Here is a 23953-nt window from a genome sequence, read left to right as displayed (position 1 = left end):
AATCATTGTCTTGTACAAACTAACGCAATTTTACCTCAGCGTAAAACGAAACATCAATATCATATCATCGTCGCGTGCATACGAAAATTCCCTCTTCTCTAGATCGTATCTTTCTCTGACAATTTTCCAAATAATTAAGCAAACTTCTATGTACTGCTGGATCGAATCCTCAAGAAATCGCACTGCGCAAGAAAACAGGCGATAAATATCGCGGATGCTCGGAACTCGGCGGTCATTTCTTTAATCGCGCTTGAGGGCTCAATAAATCGAGCCAAATTTACGATCCCAGTGTACTAGCATGTTCGATGCACGCTCGTTATTTCCTCGCGCACATAAGTCGGAAGCCACGGGTTACGAGTACTGCCTAACGCCATTGTGTATTATTTCGACCCTGAAAAAAGAAAACTACGGTACAGTGTGCGGCCGGTTATGAAGCTCCATATTTCGTTCGTAAATAATGTCTCGTTGGTTTTATCGCGCGAAACGTCTGAAGAAATAATCGGGACTGTTGCGACCGTTCGGGTATAGATGTATGTAACTTACAGTCTTATGTTTTTCTCGAAGAATTAGCGTTAAATCGGACGATTCGCTTGCTGGCGTATTTCTTTTCTTTTCTTTTTAATTGGATCTCCCACAGGCTTGGGTTTATATAAATAAAATATCAGTATCAATAAAGTAGGTATCGCTCTTTTGGCGGAATTTCAAATATGCAACAAAGTTCGGAGATTATTAATTTTGAGAAAATTATCCACAAACATTTAGGTGTTTGTTCCCTCTAAGAATTACTATTGATACACCTTTAGTGTCTTGTACTTACATGAGTACATATTATGATACGGCAGAATATTCATAGTTGCGTTCTAAAAAAAGGATGGTGACCTTGAGATCTGAAATGACGCCATCTTGACAGGAATAATTTATCGACTTTATCATTATACTTTTCTCATTAACCATTTTCTCATATGTTTTCGTACTACTAGAGGCAATGGGAACGTCTGGAGTGATCATGTCAAATAAAATATACTGTATATTATTGAAAAGGCGGGAAAAACACTATAGAACATTTGGCAGGGAACACGTTAATGTAGTTCAATGCCTTGAGGATTGTTTGTCGTGGATCGTGAATATTAAACGCAGCTGGGTCGAGAAATCTTCCGATGAGACATTGTCTTGGTTAACTTCTGCGTTTCGCTCGCGCGATATCAGTTTCTTGTAATTAGGTTAATGTACTTTCAGAAGTAGCAGAACTTTATCAAAGAACAAGATTTCTTTGACACGCTCTAATTTTCCATCACTTTCATTCTTATTTCAACCTTTCTTTTATAAATAATTTCTTTTATCAAATTTGATAATACAACGTCGAACTTTGTCTTACATATGAAAAACTTCTTTATCAAGGATAGTTGAACATAATATTTCTCTTAAATAATAATTAAATATGAATCATAAAAAGTAACATTTGTCGTTTATAAAATAATCTTACAGCAGTACGTACGGTCGATTCGTAGAAATATTTATTTATGCGCGTAACGAAAAACGATCTTTTAGTCGTTGGAATTGAAACAGTGACGCGAAGGAACATGGAAATATATCGAGTGGAATATAAAGCTTCCCACGCACGCGACGTTCAAATGATTGGTTGAGTTTTCTGATATTTGGTGCAGCCAAGAATGATATCTGGTCTTGGAACTCTGGTTATACAGTGAAATATACCTGCGAGTGTGTAAGGAGTTGATAAATTTCCGGAAGTTCGGGTGGGTATTCGTGCCACGATTCCGAATCACGAAAGCGAATTATTCGAATGCTTTGAACAGCCTTTCAGTGAGAATACACTTTTCCAGACGTTCTGCGATATGAATGTGAGCTCCACGTTTTTTTACAATATATTTATGGGAATAATTCACGCCGTAATGTATTTAAATGTCTAAGATCGTGAAAGTGCGAGATCGATCTTTTTTTCTTTTATTCGCAAAAGAATGTTTCCCTTCAAGACAAATTGTTGAAAATTCCATAAAATTATACTATCGATTTTAAATAATAGATAACGGAAGAAACGTCACGTTTCATAAAACTTATCATTTAAACATTGTTATTAATTTACTGCGAGAATGTAATTCTATTTATACTTCCGCGTTACATCATTGCGGTTTCCTATCGAACCAACCGGAACTTTATTTAGTTTAACTTCGCATATTGGGACTTGATCCGTTTCCATAGGTAACTCGATGCAATAGCAAATATTCAAAGCGTACAATATCAAAAGCCGTCCGTGAAATTCTAACAGTGTGAAATCTGTTAAATATCATGTGGGAAATTTATGACAGATGTAAAGCCATGGAAATAGTTTGAAAAATACGGCAGATGCTTTCTGTATTTTATTTTTATTTTATATATATATATTACTACACACTTTATTCGATATTTAAAAATACATATCAAAACAATTTATTATATTTAAAAAAACGTTGATATAATATATTGCTATCGTATGAGTATTTTCACCTGGAAACCTTTTCAACATATAGCAAATCCAAAGCTTTTACCGGAAACGGTCTACACCAAGGTTCGGTTAACATGGGAGGTTTACCGATATTATTGGCACGAACCGCTAGACTATTTTTCACTCGATACAGCGAAAGGACTGTTTAAAACACACGCGAATGCAAGATGGGTGTGGTGTGTGAACTACGTTCTCATGACTAATTCAATCAGGTCACCGGTTGTTTATTGGATTGCAACTAGAGACGCTCTATCGATTGAAATTTACTCCGACGAGTGAGAATAAATAATCGTATGATGCAGTGATGCCATGTTAGTATTATTTCTAACTGTTATGTAAATCCAACTGTATATCTATTAGATAAGCAAATGAAAGAAAATTTCAAAAATATAAAGATACTGGGTAATGAGTAGAAATTAAATTTATTCTTATAACGTGATTAATGGTAGATCGCGTTATGTGTAAATGTCAAACTGTCGATTATAACGATATATGCGAACCAGCTAGAGACCTTGATCAGCGGCAGTCTTTATCCCATATTAAGCTTTAGATCTATCGAGGGGTGGTTTTATTGCAATGGCCTTGCTACCCTAATAGCTTCTTCAATGCGTTGTTTCAGATCATCTGTTACAGCCATTTCTGTCGAATCCTACCTATTTGTCTCTTATAGCATTTGATTATCTCGATATACGGACAAACGAAGCGACCAAGAGCCATCGAGCAATCTCGACCCAATTATTGCATTTCCTATCCCTCTTTCTTACTACGCACACTTTCATTTCTTTGATAATATCTGAATCTCGCTATGTTTAACAAGTAATTTAATTTCGATATTTAGTTATATTATCCACGTGTTTCTGCTGCATCTGTTCAATCGTCCGTTCTTCTTTTCTCTATTTCGATCGAACTTGATTTTTTAATCAGGACGTAAATTCTTAAAATTTTCACACACGGTTCTAAGGTCAGTAGCGCAATATCTTTCAGTTTAGAGACATATAAACACACTTCTCGCGATCCTCGGAGGATCTCGCAGCTATCCGTGAGTCAGTTGCACAGAGAATTTTGGCGATGGTCCAGTGGCGCATATTCTAAAAATTCCGCCGTATTTCTACCCTAGAGAAGGGGGATAGAAAACGAGCAAGCGAAGAGTCGTAATCGCGATCGTCCTCGTGGCCTGTTTCGATTTCGGCAAGGAACGCGCTCGCCTTCGAGAACCGAACCTTCTCTCTTTTGTCTCCCCAAGCGTTTTTAGCCTCGCGATCGTTCCAGAGGACGTTGTCCTGTCTGAAATGAGAGATGCCTCGCGAAACTCGTTCTGAATTCTGAACTGACTTATTCTCGGACAACTTATCGAAAATGTTCGTTAGAGTTGAAATGTGGTAGAGTTGAATATTAACGAAATAATTAGAATTGGATTTTTAGGCAAGATTTGAGTTACTGCAATAAATTTCTTTAATTCGAATAAATTAGTCCAACAATTGACAGTTATCGATTATCATGTTATCAAAGTGAAAATGTATTTAAATTTATTTTGAAGCCGATTGTATATATAGGAAGTGCTATTTCGAAAGTTAGGACATATTTTACATCTCAAAGCGAACAATAAATACGTGTCTTAAAAATATTTATTTTTATAACACGGTTATTTTTAACTCGAAGCACCAGTCTACGTAAAATCTTAGAAACGGCCTTCATTGCCACGTCGATACGGTATATCATTGATTTTCTCACGTATTTGAGTATCCTCTTGACTGATTTCTTATTCCACCACACAAAAAGGTTTTTCCTTTTTTTTTATATAGAAAAGCCTAAACTTAAACAAATCGGATGTAAATAGACCGACGAGATTTTTTACTTATCCCATACTTTGCATTGCCAAAAAATGTAAAAGAAGAAATGAATTATACGTTCTCCTTTGTTATTCGCAAGCAGAATATTTATTCGAAGCTATCCCAAGATATCTTCGTGCTTTGTCCATTACATTTTGCACCACATGTCTGCGCAGAAATATGAAAAACGAAATATGTAGTAATCGTTTCACACGACACTTTTCTTGAGCCATTCATTCTGCATACTTCATATCTGCTCGAAGTAGGATAAAAATGCCTTCGTATCTTCGAAGAATTCCACAAATGCAAGCCATTAACATAGAATTCTTCTTCTTCTTCTTTTCCCTGTTACCCTACGCATTGCTTCTTTTTCCAATAATTCGCCCAAAAATACTTTTGTTATGAAAAATATCTCATCCATAATCACTGTCTCGATTCTTCGTGCATTTGACAATCGAATAATCAAATTTTACATATAACGTCAAGCTGTGTTCGCAATCCTTTCATATTCAACGATATGCCATGCATAAATGTTAGCGAAAGCGATATTTTTATACGACAACAGCGTCATCTTCGATCATTAAATTCCAGCGTCGAATAAACGAATCCGTTCCATGAAGATACACCACCCGCTCTTATCAGCCCTCTCAAACGCCATCCAACGAGTACAAACTCGTTTTATTCGAAACCATTTTAAAGCTACCTCGGTGAATTGCATCGTGCCATATGATCACGAAAGTTACCCGGATTAATGAAAAATCCAGTAATTCGCGTAGAAAGGTGTTTGAACGATGTTTAAACGTGTCCCCGATTTCGATTTCGATCGAGGAAGCACGCGTTTAAGGGTGAGTATGTGCTTAGATTGGAGTGGCATCGTCGGTACGGTGCACTAAAATCTTCTCGGTCGAAATCGCAAGCGGGGACTCTTTATTTAGACGTCGGCGAATGATTGTTCCCCCCAGAATACCGCGAAAGTGAGAAAGAAAGAGAGAGAGAAAGAGAGTGTGTGAGAGAAAGAAAGAGAGAGAGAGAGAGAGAGAAAGCTGTGGTTCAGCTGGAGCTCGCGCGAATCGAGAGCGACTCAAGTTCAATGATAATCGAGACGGACTTGGCACGCGTCACCGCGACCGGATTCCCTCTTCGTTGATCTTGGACCGATAGTGGCGCCACGCTAACTACAGACATGGCGTCGATCATGTTTCTGCGCGGAACAGATGGATCTGCCAGCGAGACGACGACTCTACAACGTGTGTATTACCTCGTGTTCATCGAACAGTCCTAAAAAAATGCATTAAGACGAATCGTTTGCTCGAACAGAAACTGTGAGACAATTTCGATTGAAAAAGACTTTGAATATTTTCGGAAACAAAACAGAAAAAAAAAAGAAAAAAGAAAAGAAAGGAAAAATAGAGAAAAGAAAGGAGTAGAATTAACAGAGACAGAGTAGTTGTTATCGGTGGAGGGGTGAAGTTTGAGGATAGTTGTTGGGATTGACCAAGGACGAGAACACCAGGCGATAATTGGTGTCGCAGCCGGTGTTCGATGAGAACCGAACAAGATTTGGTGCATACCCAGCGTACGTGAAAAGATCCTCGGGCACGAGGACGGGGCGCCGAAGAGATCGTCTTCAACCACGACGATCACGACGACAGCGATGCTGCGCTCGCCGGCGCGCGTCGTTCTCCAGGATTCTTCCGCCTCGACGTCCTCGACCCTGTCGGCGCCACCGACGCCGGTCCACCACGGCGCTGCTACCAGCTCGACCGTCTCCTCGCGTCTTTCCCTCCTCGACACCTGCCACAGGAAGATCAGGTTCTTCGGCGAGCTTGTCGCGTGAGTCCCTCCGTCTAGTTCCATCTCGTCTCTAGATCTCTATGTACATACATATATATCTATATATCTATCTATATATATATATATATATATGTTTATATTTCAATATTGTACGTGTACACATGTGTACTTGTACGGAAATGTCTTCGACATAGAGGGCTCTGGCTTGACGTTGAGTAGTAAATGGCTACTAGCCACCTATTTATGGAAATAGGGAACAAATCGAGTCCGACTTAAGGTTAGGCCAGTATTTCTCATAGCGGAAGTTCCGAGTGTAATATCGTAGAAGTAGAAGGAAGATTGTCAGCAAACGATCTATTGTAAAATTAAATTATACATTACGTATAGAACGGTTCACTGAAATAATCGGGCTTAGGCAGGTCGTTGTAGTAGAACGTTTTATCAGAAAGTCTCTCTGATAATTTTCTATGTTATTTTTTTTTTTTTTTTTTTTTTTGTTTAAGTGGAACCTTCTACCTAAATTTGAAGTAGCATCCTACTATCTTGAGTCTAACCAATGTGGTCGCTTTTGGATTATAAGTAAAAACTAAAGTTCGAAGTAATTTGAAGACGTAGCTGTAGGAACTGTTCCACTTTCAAGAAGTTTCTGAAAGAAAGAACAGGGAAAGAGCCGCGAGTCGTGCAATCTGGATCATTGACGGATTTTTTAAAACTTATTTTTAGCAGTTAAACGCTACATCCCTGCATTATCTAGTGAAATATCGAGAATCAGAAGGCTGCTACGCCCTGACAAATTTTACATAACATATTTTTATTAGCTTGAATGTAACAGTGAAATATAACGTACTAGCCTTCTCATAAAGATATCTTTTTAATCTAAATGTTTGTCGCAGCTTTTTGTGATGCAAATTGCATTTCTTATTCAAAGACAAGCCAGTGTCCGTCGTTTGGAGACATTTTGCATATGCATGGTGTAAAATTAAAGCTGTTGCGAGTCAACATCTCAACGACTACAAAAAATAGAAATTTTTGTATTATTACGCCCGCTTTGGCATGAACGTGTCTTGGTATTTTACATTAAAATTCATTATAATTCATATGGTACGAGAGAACAGAAATATCTTTAAAAGATTAAGTATTAATACTTCGTACATTAAAAAGTATAATGAAACGTAAATTTCATAGTTATTGAGATATTATCTCTTGACGTCTTTTATTTTTATACTATGCACGAAGGATTAACAGGAAACACCGATGCAACCGGAAATAGGATAATGCCACCATCGAATTCATGAAAAGAAATTATTTTATTATGAAAAAAATTGTCTTACTTCCGATTGTATCATGATTTTTCATCTACCTTGTTATATATATATATATATTTCTCTGTATGGCCGGCTGAAAATTGTTCGTTATGTTTTATTGCATGGCATACATATGTACTTCTCTGATTGAGCATCGAAAATCGAGAATTCTTCATTGTTTAACGCTTTGCTGGTTTAGGTTAGGTATAATATATTTCCAGGTTTCTTTTTTTTTTCTATTTCGAATCCGTCGCTTATTCGGCATAAAGATCAAACATTATATCGAAGTGCAGCCAATAAGTTTGAAAATTTCTGGAAACAAATTTTAATAGAGCTGAAAATAGGAGCACATTCGTTCGGGAAAGGGAACCTTTCTTGTTACACGATATTAAAATTGGAAAAGTTAGGTGTGTTACTTCGTCAATAAACGCGCATTATCGTTACGAGCTTGTAATCTAATATCACGTTAAACGCGTCAATTTTTTCGTCGATCTTTTATCGTTGCTTCGAATGTATCACTTTCTCGTTCGATCTTTTGTAAATGATCTTTTCCAAGATTTTGTTATAAAAATTGTTTGTATCTGGAATCTTTATTTATGCAACGTTACAGAACTGATTTAGACGCAATAGCATTGTATCATTTCTTTAGTTCTCTCTATGCAAGAGAATTACATTGCACGTATCAGTGTTATAATAAAATTCAAAATGGTGAGTCCACAGTCAGACGACAGCGTACGTTGAACTTAATGAAATATCTTCAAACAGTGTAGAAGAACTGCTATACATCATTCAAAGATTTAGAACACGCAAGTTTTTCTGACTCGCATAAATGCAATACATACTTGCAACATATACCGAGAACCGGCGAAGAAAGATAAGTCGGTAACACGCTTGAGCAGTGGCCGGTGGCGATTAAGCAGGAAAAAGAGAGCGCGCAAGAAAATCCAATCGCATTATTATGGCGGCATTTTATATTATTAAGGTTTGAAGTCGAATGGAATTTTTCAAGTATACCTAGTGTTCACATTGTCCAGATCGATCTTGATCGACAGGAATTTAATGGAAGTTACCAGAAAATGTTTAAGTGAACGATTTTCCATTAGATAAATAGAGTAGACATAAGGATCGTTACGAAGATTAAATATTTTGAACGCTCGAGGCCAATAAAATATTATTAGTTTTCATAGTTCTGTTTTAATACATCACGTGAGAAGACATCTGGATTAGATCGACAAATCTCGAACAAGGTAGGTGTAGGAAAACCTGAATTTTAAGAGTCGCAGTTATCGCTATTTTTCTTCTTTGATTTTTAAGCTTTCGGAACTAAACAAATTTGAATTAAAAGAGAAAAAGATGGACAGATATTTAAAAAAAAAAAATGAAAGGATAAGAATCTTCGATACGATAATAAACTAATAAATAGTTGGCTTCGAGCAGTCAGATATTTTCATCTCTGTCGTAGTTTCTAGCGGCGACTGGATGTTTTATTGTTTTGCGATATCTGGTCAAAACTGGCAATAACCAAAATGACGAAAGAGCGAAAAGCGGAGGATGGTCAACGAAATCAATTTGGAAGAGCAAGTTCGGCCAGTTTTTTCCAAACAAACGCAGCTTCTTTCCGGTGGCATGAGCTTCTATAATATAGAGGAAAGGACCGATGCTTTGTCCCGTGTAGACGTGGCTGAATTTTGTGGCTCTCTGGTTATACTGCATGCGAATAGAGCATTTTAGCGGCTAACAGGAAAATGATTACACAATTCCTTGTTAGAGTTCAGATACAAAATGAAAACATCGAACAGACACTCGTCGCCATTTTTCTCGAACAACAGTTCACGATCTTTTTTTATTTCACTTTTTATTGTGATTTGCAATTATTTGTTATCTCTCAATTCTCTACGTACTTTATTAAATCTCTGAGAGGTACGAACTAACTTCTTGTTATTTCTTTCGAATATTTGTATTCGCTGAAGGATTGAAAACATTGAAAAACGATTCTTCGTCAGAAATATTTGTCGAAATGATCATTAGTATTCATAATTAACTTCTAGTTCTATGTGATATAAATAGATAACAAATTTTTACCTTGTATCAATCTTTTTTAAAAGAATTCTAGTCAAAATTGGCAAGTCTAGAAACCCGTCTCAAACAATGGTGTATCATTAATAAAATTCACCGCAGCCTTGAAGATCTATAGCACATTCGAAAAACATAGAAATCAAATAAACTACTTCATCGGTTGACCTAGAATCCGACGACCTAGAATCTGGCGATCTAGAAAAACATGCAAAATCGAAATTAAAAGAAGAAGAGAGAAGAAACTAGAAAAATGAATCGATTACGTTCGGTTCTAATCAAACTTTGATTCATTTCCTGTTTTCGTGGCAGAAGTCGAGCAAAGTTTGTAAGTTGAGCGTGAAAAAACATGTGCCATTGCATTGATTCGATTGAGGAATGCGGCGGGAATAAAGGAACTTTAATCAATTAACTTTTGTCCGGGAAGAAGCTTCATTTGTTCTTAGGAGAGGAAGAACGAAGAACACGGCAATAAGAAAATGTCCGACCAACGACTCAAATGATAGATTAAAAGCGAATTGAATGGAGCTATTCGTAAAGACCATTTGCTCCTGTACAAATCCGATAATTCGTTAATCTGATTAGCCAACCGGTGCTAGTCGATTAAAGATGTAATGTTCTGTGCACAATGTGATTAGCAGTCGTTGCTCATGAAGCGCAATTAGTATGTAGAACATGAGTTAACTGTGATATCGACGAGTTTGCGGGTCGTAATGCTGTCTTTATCTTCGTCTTTGTTCTAAATCCGACCACAAAAAAATATTTTCGTATTTGAGGAAAACTCGTCGATTTTCTCTTATTTGATCTTGATCTATTCAATTTAAGTTACACAATTGGATATGAAAGGAAGAAGCGTATCTCCTTCAAGAACTGTCCTTTGAGCGTTAAATTTTGAAGGGTCGTGATGAAAAATTATAGATGACGTGTTAGTAGAACCGTCTTGCTTATGTTAGTATCCTCCTTAAATAACTCAAACTCCATCCGCAGTTATAGTAACAAGCAGAAGTAAAATTCTGATCAAATTATCTCGTTTCTCACAGTTATAAAACCAGTCGATTAACTACGTTTTAAAATATGCCTGAAATTCGCAGGCAACCAGAGGTTCCAGCGCTGGTGTAATAACATCATCGTCATGCCAGAAACCGTGAATTCTAATTAAAAAGTAACATCGTTTTCATTCAAAGAGCAGACTCGCGTCTTGTCGCAACGTTGATAAATGAATCACAGGTTTCAATTAAAAATACATCGCAGAGTTTTCCCGCGACCTTATTAGGAATTTATCCCGCGACATGTTAAAAATTGACGCTGTTGATTTTAATGAAAATATTTAACGTGCAGTTTAATTATAAAAAATATCATCTTCGTACGCACGCTATTTTTACAAGTAAATCCGTTCTTCGTCGAAGTAACTCGAATAATTCGAATCGCCTACTTATTGCTGGTATTATACGAAATAGTCTGGAGACCATTGGCAGTTAGACCCAAGTTATAACCTGGCCACCATTTTAGTTAAACGTGGATTAAAGGATTGTTGGATCGAGAATCGAAACAAGTTGCCTCGACTCTGCTTTACTAAAAGTTAATTAACACGTACGGAACACATGTTATCGTTTGACAGTTGGACATATATTTTATCGTTTGGCTAAGTTTCAGGGACCTTGATTTTATCGAAGTACAGTCGATCCGTATCTAATTTGGAGAAATACATAATATAAATTATAATTAAACGCAATTCGAAGCAGAGAATATTTTTAGGTATTATACTGAAGTTGGAATTAAAGTAAGAGTTGAGTAGGTGTCTCGTTTTTCTTTAATGTAATTTAGTTTCGAAAATATTTAAAAGATAAAATTACAATTATAATTTTTCTGTTTATAAATAGAATTAGACGATACGCTTCATTACAAAAAAAAAAAAAAGGAAAAAAAGAGATGTAATTACAATTACAATTTTTCTTCTTATAAATAGAGTAGTTTATATAACTTCCAAGTCGCGTGACGTTAAAAGACATTTATTAGGTAAAGTGAAATTGAATTAAGGTTAGATTCGTCTCGTTTAGATTCAATTAGGACGAATTAAATTGAATTCAGTTTTGAATTATATTTGGATAACCTTGGAACAAGTGTATGTTAAATTCCTTTCGGTTAAGGTAGGTTACCCTAGATTAGGATGGGATTAATGCATTTACTCTTAAACTAAAATACGTCTCTACCGGTGTCAGGATTAAAATTGCAGATGAATTTCAATCAACGTTAAAACGATTTCGTTTACTGTCCAGTTTACCGTGCGTGTGTAACCTACATTAAACCACGAGTTTGATTTTTCCGTTTAAGGTAGGAAGCATCGTGAAATTTCCGGGGCTGCCGGATGGAAACTTGCTAATTACGAGACATCCGAGCGGACAGAAGAAGAGGCGGCCACAAGTGCATCGCCTCTTCTCGTGAGTGCACATTTCGAAACAAGCTCGCTCGGCTCTAGCGATTGTCGGAAAACCGTGTGCGAGTTTACCTTCCTGCACTTCACTTTCGGTTGACTATTTAGTCTACTTCCGAGTGAAACATTTTTCCGTGAACATCAGCCATAGCTTCTCTTTTTTTTTTTCTTTTTCTTCAAGAAAAGTTTATTCGACGTGTTCAAATAAGTATCAGATAACGAAGTATACAGGGTGGTTGGTAACTGGTGGTACAAGCGGAAAGGGGGTGATTCTATGCGAAAAAAGAAGTCGAAAATATAGAATAAAAATTTTTTTTTAATTTTTCCATCGAGACAACGATCTACAATGAGATTCGTTATAACGAGACGTGATAAAGTGCACGCGTACCCATCGAAAATTCAAAGTCGATTTTCTAGAAAACAAAGCCTCAAACGAAAAAATTTTATTGTATATTTTCGATTTCTTTTTTCGCGTAGAATCACCCCCTTTCCGCTTGTACCACCAGTTACCAACCACCCTGTATATTAGTAGACGACGATTGTACGTAATTTCGAATATTAGATCGCAATGTTTATCGGTGCATTGTGATTCTTGTTGCAAACAATTTAATAAAGTAACATGTTGTAGGGATATACGCTACTCCACTACGGTGGATCTTTACTTTCAAAGACGTTTTATCGTAACGATATAATAAAATTAACCTTGGCTGTGGATTTCGAGAGCCACCACATTATACGTACAATACTTTGTTATCGATCTTTTCCCACTTGATATCCTCATTACGCGTAACTATCAAGGAGAGAATCGACGCGAATGCGGTGCCGTTGTAGGAACATATTGCCGGCAGTATTAGCGATACCAGGCTAATGAGCTTGAATGTGTTCCAAAATTCGCCGCGGGAGCTGACGATGTATGCAAGAGGATGGGTAACAGGAGAAACGCCGGGGAAAATCACGGCAAAGAGCGACCTTTCGAACAAAGTGCATTTAGGCCAACATAATATTGTCCTTCATCCCGGGAATGAAATTGCTTTTTTCAGTTACACGCTGCCCTTTAATTTGTTTTCCACCGACGTACCGGTATAGTACGTTCTTCCGATTCCACGAATATATCGATTGCGACAGGACTCTTTCGTTTCATATCGATTACCTTCGACCGTTTCTTTTTGTAACGAATTACTCGACACTTAGATCATAGTTTGAACACAAATAACAACGGTACCAGAATATGTACGAATTATTAGTTTATAAAAATATTTGTATCGCTGTGGAAATCTATGTGGAAAAAATACAGCGGCCAAAACAATGCATGGAGCGCATTATGCCAAGCAGATTTTCAAGCGGCTCGCGGTAATAATTCATTCAGAATCGGGGTTATAGAAATCAAAAGAGATCGTCCAGGGAATAGTTTGTGGCCAGCTTCCGTTTTGCCTTTCTTCGCGCATAATAAATGCTCAAAATATAATTACGAGTTCAAAATGCGCGTTAATGAAAACCTATTCTTCGCTTGAAACCTCAGACCTGTTCTGTGAAACGTCTCGCTATTCTGCTCTCCAAGTAACTCAAACAGAGAAATAAGGTTTATTATCTCTCCTTCCTCAATTACATTTGCAAATTGTTTTATCGTGATAAAAACAATATACTATATCTATGTTGTAAATTACTACGAACTTTATCTTACATTTTTCATCGTCTTTTGTTCCTTTGGTTATTTATTTATTTTAGTTATCATCGAATATCGAGTATCATGAGAATATTTTTTAAGATCGATTATTCCGTCGTTCGCATAAATCAGTCGCCTGATAACGTATCAATAGATGATTTAAAATGACCAGCGCTGAATAACATCGCGTGCCAGTGACTACCAGCTCGATAATTAGTCTTCATTCATACCGAAATCAATGGAATGTAATTTCAGGCAAATCACATGCCACGCGCCCTATAATCAAAGATGCAACGTGCGAAATAATACCTAATCTAAAATGTGTCGCAAACCATGCTTCACGACTCGCTTATTGCTGTTTGCACGGTAATCGATGCTTTCCAGATTAATGAAATACTACCAAACAAGAACGATTTTCGCGTCAAAATTTTGATTGTGTAGAAAGTTTGTCAGATTTATGCAAAAAAGTGAGAATATCGTGTTAAATATTAATTTCCGGAAGCGAATTTTTTCTCGCGTGTTCTAAAAGTGCTGGCGGCTCGGTTCAGCGACGTTTATATTCGCTATGTTTTGCATTAAAATATTTGCTATCATAGAGATTTCGATATTTGCAAACATCAAATCGTTCCACGAACTGCAAGCTAAATAAGCTGTTTTAAGACCTCGCCAATCGTATAATATATCTATGACGAAGACAAACAAGGTCATAGCCATTTCTCTTGGTTCTCGCATTGCGACACGATTCTTACGATAGAAATGTAGTACTATATTGGCAACTTACGATCTCGCGTTTATTCATCGAATATACAACAGTATTATATTAGCGATTAGCAGCTTTTACGAAAGGGACGGTGTTATAATATGGAAGATTCCTCTCCTTCGGAACAGGAAGAACACGGTACTGTTTCATATTCAAAGAAAAGTATACCAATTTAGATAATCCTTAACTGTAACTTACAAGACAACGTATTACTGCGTGGAAACTTAGTTTCACGCCAAAGACCCTAGATTACATCTCATTAAACATTAGAGCCCATATTACATTTCATTGAGCACTGTATCACCTTACTACTCATTCTTACCTTCCATTTACGATAAAACCTTGCAAGTCTATATTATCAATTCCATTTTTCTTCTACAAAAAAGGTAAAAAGAGAAAACAGAGAAAAGAAGGGGCTACGCTACCACAAAACACGAAACAAAAACGAGAAACGATTGCCTAATCGAATCACGTCTACCGAAATAACACGCGGTGAGACAAGCGCAGTGTTTCGAACGTTTGATCCCACTGGATAACAACTGGTTGCAAGTTTTGTCCTGGCGGTGTTTCTTTTTTCAGTGGTAATTAGCCGAATACGTATGCATTGACTTGAACCGGGTAATTTCGCGCGCTGGTTGACAAATACATTGTGTCTACAAATACGAACGGAACGTAACCTTCGGTAGAATGAGGATCGTAGAAAGCTAGAGGCCGTGGCGAACTTCGTTGTTCGCAGACCAGGCGGCTGTAACCCTGAGCCGAGATGAACAGAGTGCAAGATGTTTGTGCATTAATGCCTGCGGTGGGCTGCAATCGAGCACGATACACCACCTACCGAAACGGCTCGTATTTCATGCGGATGCAACGTTCATTCGCGTTCGCGTAATCTCTGCCAGCCTCGAGACCGTCTACCGCTACCTAACCCGTTTGTGCAGCGATGGCCGTTAACATTCGCTGCCTGAAATTCCGCCAACCAACGAACGTCTCCTTTCTCTGTAAATATGCAACTTTCGTTGTATAATTCAAATTTGACATTAATTAAGAATCGGAAGAGAACCCTGGCTTCGGGCCACCTTCAACCCAACAGTGTTCTGTGCGAAATAGATTTAACGCTTCTGAAATTGTTAACGTAGTATAATACGTAGTAACTCGTAATAATTGTCTTTGACCTTAATGACTTTGGTAACTGTGAGTCGAAATTGTAGAACATTCGTGTCATCCGCAGTGTTCTATATGAACATATGTAGCATATATAAGGCATAGAAATAGCTCGTACTTCTGTGGAATTATACGTGAAACGAGTAACATTTACGGTTGCATGGTGAAAATGGATTTTGCACTACTTCAATTATGGAGCTTTCAGCCATTAGCGACATTCATACAACGAACTGGGTTGTTGGTCGCATTTCCAAGTGAAATTGCTTTAAATTTTGGTCGTGAAGATTCGTATCATTTGCATCCAATTTCCATTCGATTTATCTCTGTTTAAAGGTACATGTATAAATATACAATTAAAAACTCCAAGTCAAGGAAATAATGTAAAATATAAGAAGACGAAATGCAGCATTCGTCGACAGTGAGCAATATTAACAATAATTGATTACGTTGTTCAAAATATGCAATGCTGTAAAAAGTGAATACGATATCGCATGTCTTGTCAAATAATAATCTGAAAACAAACAGAAGAAGAAAAGAAGTAATTGGTCGAACAACCTCCTCTCGCGATGAAAACGTAATCAATGAACTGTAATTGGTAATAATCTCTACATTCGTAACATATTCAATGGCAAATACCTGCTGGCTTTTGATAAACAATTCTCTTTTTGTCGTATGAAAGCACTCAACTCGCAGTTTACTGGAGCAACCGATAGTACATAAAACTACTTTGAAACAGAAAACTAGTGGGAGTCGATAAATCCGGCAAAAAGAGCGCACGATTTCTATTCCCGTATCCCTGGATGTGCGTGCAGCAAGTTAAAGTTTCTCGCGTGGCGATCTCTCGAAAACGATCCTCGACTATCGTTCTCTTCTCTCTCCCTCGAGTATTTCTCGTGCTCTAGATCCGTTCAGTTCGACGATCGGTGCGCCGATAACGCGTACTCGAAACACAGATCGAAGGAGTCATTTGTAACGAGACGTCGAATTCGCGGCTGCATCCCTCTTCCATGTACCTACTTTTCTTCGTTTGACTCTTCTGGTTCTGAAGAGGCTCGCAAAATGCGTTTTCACCGCTTTCTTTCATCGGCCAGGCCTCGGTGCTTCCACTAGAAGAATTTTTATCGCAAAAAGCACGGTTGTCCTTTACACGGTTTTTGTATAATCGTGGTGTATAATCGTGGTGAATATGACGGTGGACGATGTCGTTGATTCGAAATGAGAGATTTCGCCGTTAGGTTCGACCGAACGTGCTTTTGGGCACGATGGATTGTTTGGAATTTCTTTCTCAGGTCTGTTAATTTTTACCAGTTTCGATGATCTCGTTAGATAAGATTATTCGTTGTTTGAGAGAAAAGAAAACATTGTAATGTAATCACCAGCAATTTTATTAACAGTAAAATCAAATATTTGTAACGCCAACTGTGCAATTTCGCGTCATTAAATCAACAATAAGGAAAGGACTATTTATATTGACACGCCCGTCAATGAAACCAATATTTTCCATTCGTCATTTTTCACATCCCAGGACAGCGTATCATCCATCCCTTATCATATCGAAATATAATTTTCCAACCTGCACTCTCACATTTCCCCGATAACATTGAACACATTGAACACCGAATTACCATATTTTTTTCGTAATAGTGCCGAACACGAACAAAAACGATATTCAATCTACTTTTCAATTATAATATTCCTCGGCTAAAACTATGATTCAAAATTAACGAATCGTTCCAGGACAAAATTCCTCTTACAAATCCTTCTTCTTTAATGCCACATCAAAACTCACAGGTACCATTCTGAGATCGATATTCGGCTAGATCGGTCGCGACACACGAAACCCTTACGCTAAGCAATAATATGCTTTATTACTTGGGCAATTGGTAGCAGGTTGTGCGATGGAGGGTCAAAGAGAAACTAAACGAGCGATTTCACGCTATTCGTAGAAAAGCCCGACGAAAGGAGAAGGATGCGGGAACTACAGAGGATCCGAAATTGTACCTCGAGGAGGCGGCCCTTGAAAGGCAGCTGCCAGAGCTGGACCTGAGGATGCTGGTCGATTTACCACCCGGTTTGGACTACAACGAATGGTTGGCCTCTCACACTCTCGCACTATTCGATCACATCAATCTCGTTTACGGAACGATATCCGAGTTCTGCACGATGACGGGCTGTCCCGATATGACCGGTCCTGGCTTAAGGTGCGTATCGTACGAATAATAATCGTATGTCGATCCAACAACTTAACTTACAATTTTTGCAATCTTAAGGTTTTTCATTCTGAGCAATTAAATTAAATTTTTTATCTATCGTATTAAATTATTTAAAAAAAAAAAAAAAATAGGCAAAGGATCGTAAAAATAAGGTAAACGCAGCGAGGAAAAATTAAGAGATACAGCGACAAAGTAGTTAAACGTTATGGCTGAACAAGCACTCCTCAATGGTCTTGAGTGGTCAATTGATTTTGGACGTGCACTATCGAGGGGATAAATAGAATGTACATTGAACGATTTTTGGATGAGTCGAAGCAGTAAGAGTCGTTGAATGTAAATAAATTGTACGAATCGATACTGCGATAAGAGATTATGTTATTTGCATTGTATTCAGTTAAAAAATCTTGTTTATGAAATGATACATTTTTAAATAATCATAGATGACGTATAATAAAACTCAGCAACACGAAATTAATTCAAGGTAGAGGTAACAGATTCTTCTTATAAATTGAAAGTTGATGCTCTACTTCATAATTTCACAACTATCATGTTCTATAAAGTTAACTAATGACACGGTTCCGGTACAATATTTTACGAATTAAGTTCATTGAAATTTTTCCTACTATTTGATTAATACAACTACCTTTCTCTTTTTTGTTTTATCGATGTATGCAAGACGTTCTAGTAATCACGATACATGCCGTCCAACAAATTGATCCACGCGTTAACCATCAGATTGCTCCTCCATGACTGGAGGTGTTAACCTTAATTAAAGTTTATAACGTGTGATCGTTGACAGCTTTTTTTAACTAGGCCTATGATCGATGATAGAAATAGAATCGGATATAAATAAAAAAGATAGGATGAATATCGATGTGGCAAAAAATGGAAATGAAACTAATTTGGGACATTTGTTATTATATATACACCTATAAGTTATTCTACAATATTTAAAAAAATAAAAAATTCGTAATTTTAATATTTAAAAAGTTAAACAGTTTATTCCTATGTTTATTATGAATTTTTGTTCACTGAACTGTATGTACTATTTAAAAAGATTTAGCGTTATAGCATTAATTTCCACAGTCTCTAAATAAGAAATTCACGGAACAGGTAAATTTCACCAATAAATAATGTATCATATAGTAAATACATAAATTATCTCGGATAGTAATCCTTAGTAAATTCTACATTATCCGCTTTCAAAATCTACTTCGAACGTCCACAATAAATATAACGCTTGCCCTGACCCAGAAAAGAAATAAAAGAAAGGAAGAGAAGGTAGAAAAAACGAGGAAGGATTTATTCTTTGAACAGTTTTCTACTTGTCCTCGATCTGTTTCCTTTTCCTTTATTTTTATCATTTCTACCATTTCCGCCGGGCGTTATTACGCACTCATGTAATTCGCCTTCTTATCGTTTCAGAACTTATCTGTGGTTTGATGAAAAAGGGAAGAAAACGAGAGTGGCAGCGCCACAATATATAGATTATGTTATGACTTTTACACAACGCACCGTTAGTGACGAAACTATATTTCCTACGAAATATGGTAAGTTATCTGTTTTACCTTGCCACGGCGGCGACTAAATAGTCGTGACACGCCGTTAACGTACAGTTTACGATTATTTATAGCGTCGCATCTAAACACATTTTCTTCAAATTGTAAGAACGCTAACGGCGCACTAATATTCACGTTAGTTCATGTTTTAGAAAATCCGATAAACTATCATTAAAAAATGAATAAACAGAGTAGAGTGTAAAGCTATATTTACAGCGACATGCAGTCAGAAGTCGAGTAGTTAAGTACATTGAGTGGTATCAAGATCTGACAGGACCCGACATGCAGACGAAGCCATAATCGTATTAATTGGTTCGTTTCCTGAATGTTTCAGCAAATGAATTTCCTAGCTCGTTCGAATCGATAGTGCGTAAGATCCTGCGGCTACTGTACCATGTGGTGGCACACATTTACCACTGCCACTTCAGAGAGGTAGCACTCTTGGGGTTGCACGCTCACCTCAATTGTGTATTTGCCCACCTCACGCTCCTTAATCAACGCTTCAACCTTATCGATCCCAAGGAAACGGAGATCTTAGGAGACTTAGAAGCTGCCCTCTTGGGTAAGCTTACCTACCGAGATCGATATTATTATGTAATACTCGGGAACGTTATATTATCATAATAGGATTACCACGGTTTAAGAAGAAACATTAGCGTTACGAATGATACGACCTACTAAAATCTCACGATATTACATAGAACAGTCACTCGATTAACCACGGGCAAAACGATAAGCCTCGAACGCGTAGCCATTTTGACACGTTGATGATGTTGTTTAATCGTAGAAAGGATATTTCTTCGATTCATTGGTGAAATTATTGGATCCTTTTAACGCTTTTATCCAATGGATAGTCTCGGTGCAGTCGTTTCCTCTGCATTTATAACTTGATAAAACACTCGAATATCTTATTACGCGCGCACCTGCAAAAATATTCGACGCGTGAATTTCCATATACTTAAAATGATATAACGTTTTTTAATGCGTTTTAAATTACCATTTACTAAGAATGACCACGTAATTGCAGGTGACTCGACATCATCATCAGCGCCTTCATCACAGACCTTAGCCATCCAGGAGACTCCGACCACAACCACCTAGATCGCAATGCACAGAAAGCAAGAGGTTGCAGTTCCTGAGACTAGGTGACGATAGGCGTTTTGTTTCTTTCCTTATTCTTTCTCTTCTCTGACTTTCTCTTTTTTCTCTTTCTCTTACTATTTCTCTCCCCTCCTCTCTCTTTCTCTTTTCTATTTTGTTTTTTTTAAATAGAATATGCGAACGACAGAGTTTAAGCATTAACGACTACATACGCAGGTGGAGCGAAAGCGCAATTCTGTAAAAACCAAGTAGTACCTGTACATAGCGAAGTGTGAACAACTACATGATGTAATTAGGTTCCTCCGTTTGTTGTTTGTGAGATTGTACATAATTTATTAAACAGTAAGATATACGAAAGAGACGAAGGATGATTATTAATTATTATTGACAAAGTTAGTTGCTATAAGAGGATAATTTGTTCTGTAAAAACAAAAAAAGACAGAAAAAAAGCAAAAAATAACAAAATGAATGAAACTGATGATAATATTGTAAAGTTTAAATAATACCAAATATATACCTGGTGTTAAGGCATGTGTTATATTCGTTGAAACTCGAACAGCTGCTACCGAGCTGTTCCCGAATCTTCTACAGTTCACATCATTGTATCCTGGGACAATGCCTTCTCGAATCGATGATCCAGATAATTTATCATCATCTACGGAAGGTCAGCGGATGAAGTTTATAATTTGCTTGACGTGACCATTCATACGCACAAATTACGCTTTATATTAAGTTTCTTTTTTTATAAGCACATGTGATAAAAGGATTTAGTTACTTCTTAACCCTTTGGGATCCAACAAAATCCTTTTTTAAGTCGATACAATATCTGCTGTTTAAAGAATTTTGGAATCTCGCAAGTTCAAGAGAAAGCAACGTTTTTCCTTCTTTCTAAATATTGCGTCGTAAATATTCTAAATAAGAATGCCTAATAGAAAGGCCTGTACTTAGCAAACATACTTGGATCTTAATGGGTTAGATTTGTTTTACTCTATTTAATCACGGTTCAGTTTTACCTCGATTCCTTCATAATCGTTCAAATACCAAGATAATGTCAATCACCTAGATATAATAGGTCGTTCTTTTTTCACCTCTGAACCTTAAACAATGAAAAACAGATACAGTACAGGGTAGAGAGGTATACAATTAAAATAGTTTGGGAACAGAGATTCCGAAGCTACTTCCCTAAACCAACATTTGCATGGTGCTATTTTTTTACGAGTCGTACGTAAGAAGGAATTATGAGTTTTTGATACCTTATTCCCTTCTTCGTCATTGAGAATTCGCACTTTCTTCTATCCGATCATCAAGTGCAAGCAACCGAGGGAGCGGTACCCTGTTTCACCTCGACGATTCGAATCGCCGCACACACGTGTGCAATCTCCCGTAGGAACAGCCCTATCGCTTCTGCGATAGGCTCGCAAAGATCCTTGAAAGACGTTGCAATATTGTATAACAATATCAATACAGGCTGTATCAGGGCATTAAACACAATCGACAATAGTGGTTTTATAAAATAGTCCGCCAACAATTGCAAGATGCCCACAGTCAGCGGTCGGATTATACTGTAAAGTATAAATCGAACCAATTGTAGAATAAACGCTGTGATGAAAGCAGTGCCGATATGAATAGTCCCAAATATCTCGGCCCAAAAGCGAGTCGCTGCTTGGTCGGTTTTCTCGGCGCATTTCTCGGTCGCTAATATCGGCGGTGAATCCGTCGTTTGATAATATCTGTGAAGATTGTGAAGGATCTTACGTCTTAACGAACGTGTACGACTGTAAAATAGCTAACGTGATGGTCAAAGTTTTTTTAAATTTCTTAACGATGATACATATATATAAACTTTGTTTTTTGCATTTATTATTTTTTTTTATATATATTTTTAACAATAACATTTTGATTAGAATTTAAGAATCGAAAAATCTTAAGTTTTTATGTTTAATTGTCGTCATTTGGAAACTAAATGCTTGTATTTTTCTGGTTTTTGTTGTTAGACGATATAAAATCGAACGATTATGTAAGAGCAATTGCCTGCATAATAAAAATTATAAATGATAAAAAGAAATCTATTGAAATATATATGGTTGTACCTACGCAGAGTTCCCATGATCGAAGTAATAGATGTCAATTTTCTCAGTTACTTCTACTTTTTTCTTTTCCGTCTTTGGTGGTGTATTGACTGATTCTGGCGCATCGTGTTTCTTTTTATTTGGTATCCCTTCTGATATTTCACAGCACATGAAGGGCTAAATGAAGTGCATTGTTATCCGCATTAAGTATACCAATTGTTTATATACTTTTTATATTTAATGTTCGTACTTAAGAATAAAAGGAAAAATAAAATAATGTTATTCTATTAATGTGTATATTGTGCTCTACCTCCGCATAATGGGGACATTTCTTTGGTGTTAATTTCACTTTGTATGATTTGTCTTTGCTTTCTAAGTATTCCTTCCTTGGCCACTTCCACTTAAAGGGACACCAAAATAGTCGTGATTTATCTGAAAAAGTCATATTTCGAGTGAAATGGAAATAGATCGAGAAAAAAAGAATCAGCAAAGCATTTAGATTGTATTAACTGAAATAAATTATATTAAACGCAATGTGTTTCAATTAATAAGGAATATATGATATTATTAATAAGATTAATATAAAACAAAAATCAAAGAAGTCACCTTGTTAGTGATAGGATAAATAATTTAAGAGGCTGATGTGATTACCATCTCTGTACTTCAAAGGTAAAGTATAAGTTCTGCTAGAAAATAAAAAATGTGGTTAATTAATAATTGTTAAATAGAATGGGAATACTTGTATTACATCTTGTGACCGTGACATAAACATGGATTTGAAGACGGCTCTACCAAACTCTTCTCTTTCGGTGAATCTTTCTTGCACGGTTCCAGAGATGCTCCGTGGTATACGGCTGAATGTATCTCTCGACATTTACAGTCTTTAACTTAATAAGTGCGATATTTATACCTGAATTCTAGCTGTTTAAATGATTAAATTCCTGGTGTACCTACAGTTAAGTTGTTGAAAAGGATCGTCCTCTCTATTCACAGGGTCACAAAGAGGTTCCTTAACATTGGCATTAACCGAATAAGTAGATTCTGTCTGCAGAGATGTTATGTTAGAAGATTCTGTTGCGTCCGTATATGAACAATCTTCTCCAGAAACCATGATAAACACATTTCTTGAAAAGAAATTTAATAAAACTTGAAATTAACGTAACACGAATTAAAACAAAATTAAACTGTCAAGTGACAGCAACTAGAACATTTAATTACATTCATATGTTTGTAATGCCATAATTATTTGTGATCCTTTGACTGTTGGCAATATTCAATGCTCGAGAATTTGATAAGGTCGAATTCTTTAAAAGAAAAAATTCACAGAAATATATTTCGCTAATCGAATCAAAATGTAAATAGTAAAACAATAATAGTCGATAAATTAATCATTTATATATATTTTTTTATTTGTTATACAACGTATAGTAACTATAATTGAATTTCGCAATTAATTACCAAGAATGTTTACATCTTCGATACTTTGATTTTTTTAAACT

The 23953-nt window shown here is 36.7% G+C and overlaps 3 protein-coding genes across 10 annotated transcripts in view; 1 reads left to right on the top strand and 2 right to left on the bottom strand.

Moving 5' to 3' along the window:
• Positions 1-20916, top strand: part of LOC117238151 (MOB kinase activator-like 2) — a 65091-nt gene extending 44175 nt beyond the window's left edge. For 3 of the 8 annotated variants that reach the window (XM_033502813.1, XM_033502812.1, XM_033502816.1), the window contains exons 2-6: positions 5544-6162; positions 17459-17713; positions 19151-19275; positions 19619-19846; positions 20312-20916. In XM_033502813.1, coding sequence (XP_033358704.1) covers positions 5984-6162; positions 17459-17713; positions 19151-19275; positions 19619-19846; positions 20312-20385 — 861 coding nt within the window. In that variant the 5' untranslated portion in view covers positions 5544-5983 and the 3' untranslated portion in view covers positions 20386-20916. Of the gene's footprint in view, positions 1-5527; positions 6163-17458; positions 17714-19150; positions 19276-19618; positions 19847-20311 lie in introns of those variants that run through there. The other 5 variants (XM_033502819.1, XM_033502818.1, XM_033502817.1 and 2 more) reach the window with 4 other exon arrangements.
• Positions 20917-21122: 206 nt separating this feature from the next.
• On the bottom strand, positions 21123-22777 carry LOC117238152. Its single transcript, XM_033502821.1, has 2 exons — positions 22480-22777; positions 21123-22115 (listed from the first exon to the last, which is right to left on the bottom strand). The coding sequence occupies exons 1-2, from the start codon at positions 22623-22625 to the stop codon at positions 21689-21691; spliced, it is 573 nt and encodes a 190-aa protein (XP_033358712.1). The 5' UTR covers positions 22626-22777; the 3' UTR covers positions 21123-21688.
• LOC117238153 lies at positions 22682-23710 on the bottom strand. Its single transcript, XM_033502822.1, has 4 exons — positions 23409-23710; positions 23203-23341; positions 23106-23137; positions 22682-22886 (listed from the first exon to the last, which is right to left on the bottom strand). The coding sequence occupies exons 1-4, from the start codon at positions 23563-23565 to the stop codon at positions 22705-22707; spliced, it is 510 nt and encodes a 169-aa protein (XP_033358713.1). The 5' UTR covers positions 23566-23710; the 3' UTR covers positions 22682-22704.
• Positions 23711-23953: the final 243 nt, after the last annotated feature.

Source organism: Bombus vosnesenskii, unplaced genomic scaffold (genome assembly GCF_011952255.1).
Source record: "Bombus vosnesenskii isolate JDL3184/JDL3185 unplaced genomic scaffold, Bvos_JDL3184-5_v1.1 scf7180000013436, whole genome shotgun sequence".
Taxonomy (NCBI): domain Eukaryota; kingdom Metazoa; phylum Arthropoda; class Insecta; order Hymenoptera; family Apidae; genus Bombus; species Bombus vosnesenskii.
The sequence above is the reverse complement of the archived record's forward strand: the minus strand, read 5'-3'. Positions and strand labels throughout refer to the sequence as shown.

Excerpts from the sequence above, each read along its gene's own strand:
- LOC117238153 (XM_033502822.1), bottom strand. The coding sequence starts at position 23,565 with ATGGTTTCTGGAGAAGATTGTTCATATACGGACGCAACAGAATCTTCT. Across the intron at positions 23,138-23,202 it reads TTATGTCACGGTCACAAGAT|AACTTATACTTTACCTTTGA; the intron begins GTAATACAAGTA and ends ATTTTCTAGCAG. Across the intron at positions 22,887-23,105 it reads ACCTTTGAAGTACAGAGATG|ATAAATCACGACTATTTTGG; the intron begins GTAATCACATCA and ends TGACTTTTTCAG.
- LOC117238152 (XM_033502821.1), bottom strand. The coding sequence starts at position 22,625 with ATGTGCTGTGAAATATCAGAAGGGATACCAAATAAAAAGAAACACGAT. Across the intron at positions 22,116-22,479 it reads TTCGATCATGGGAACTCTGC|ATATTATCAAACGACGGATT; the intron begins GTAGGTACAACC and ends CAATCTTCACAG.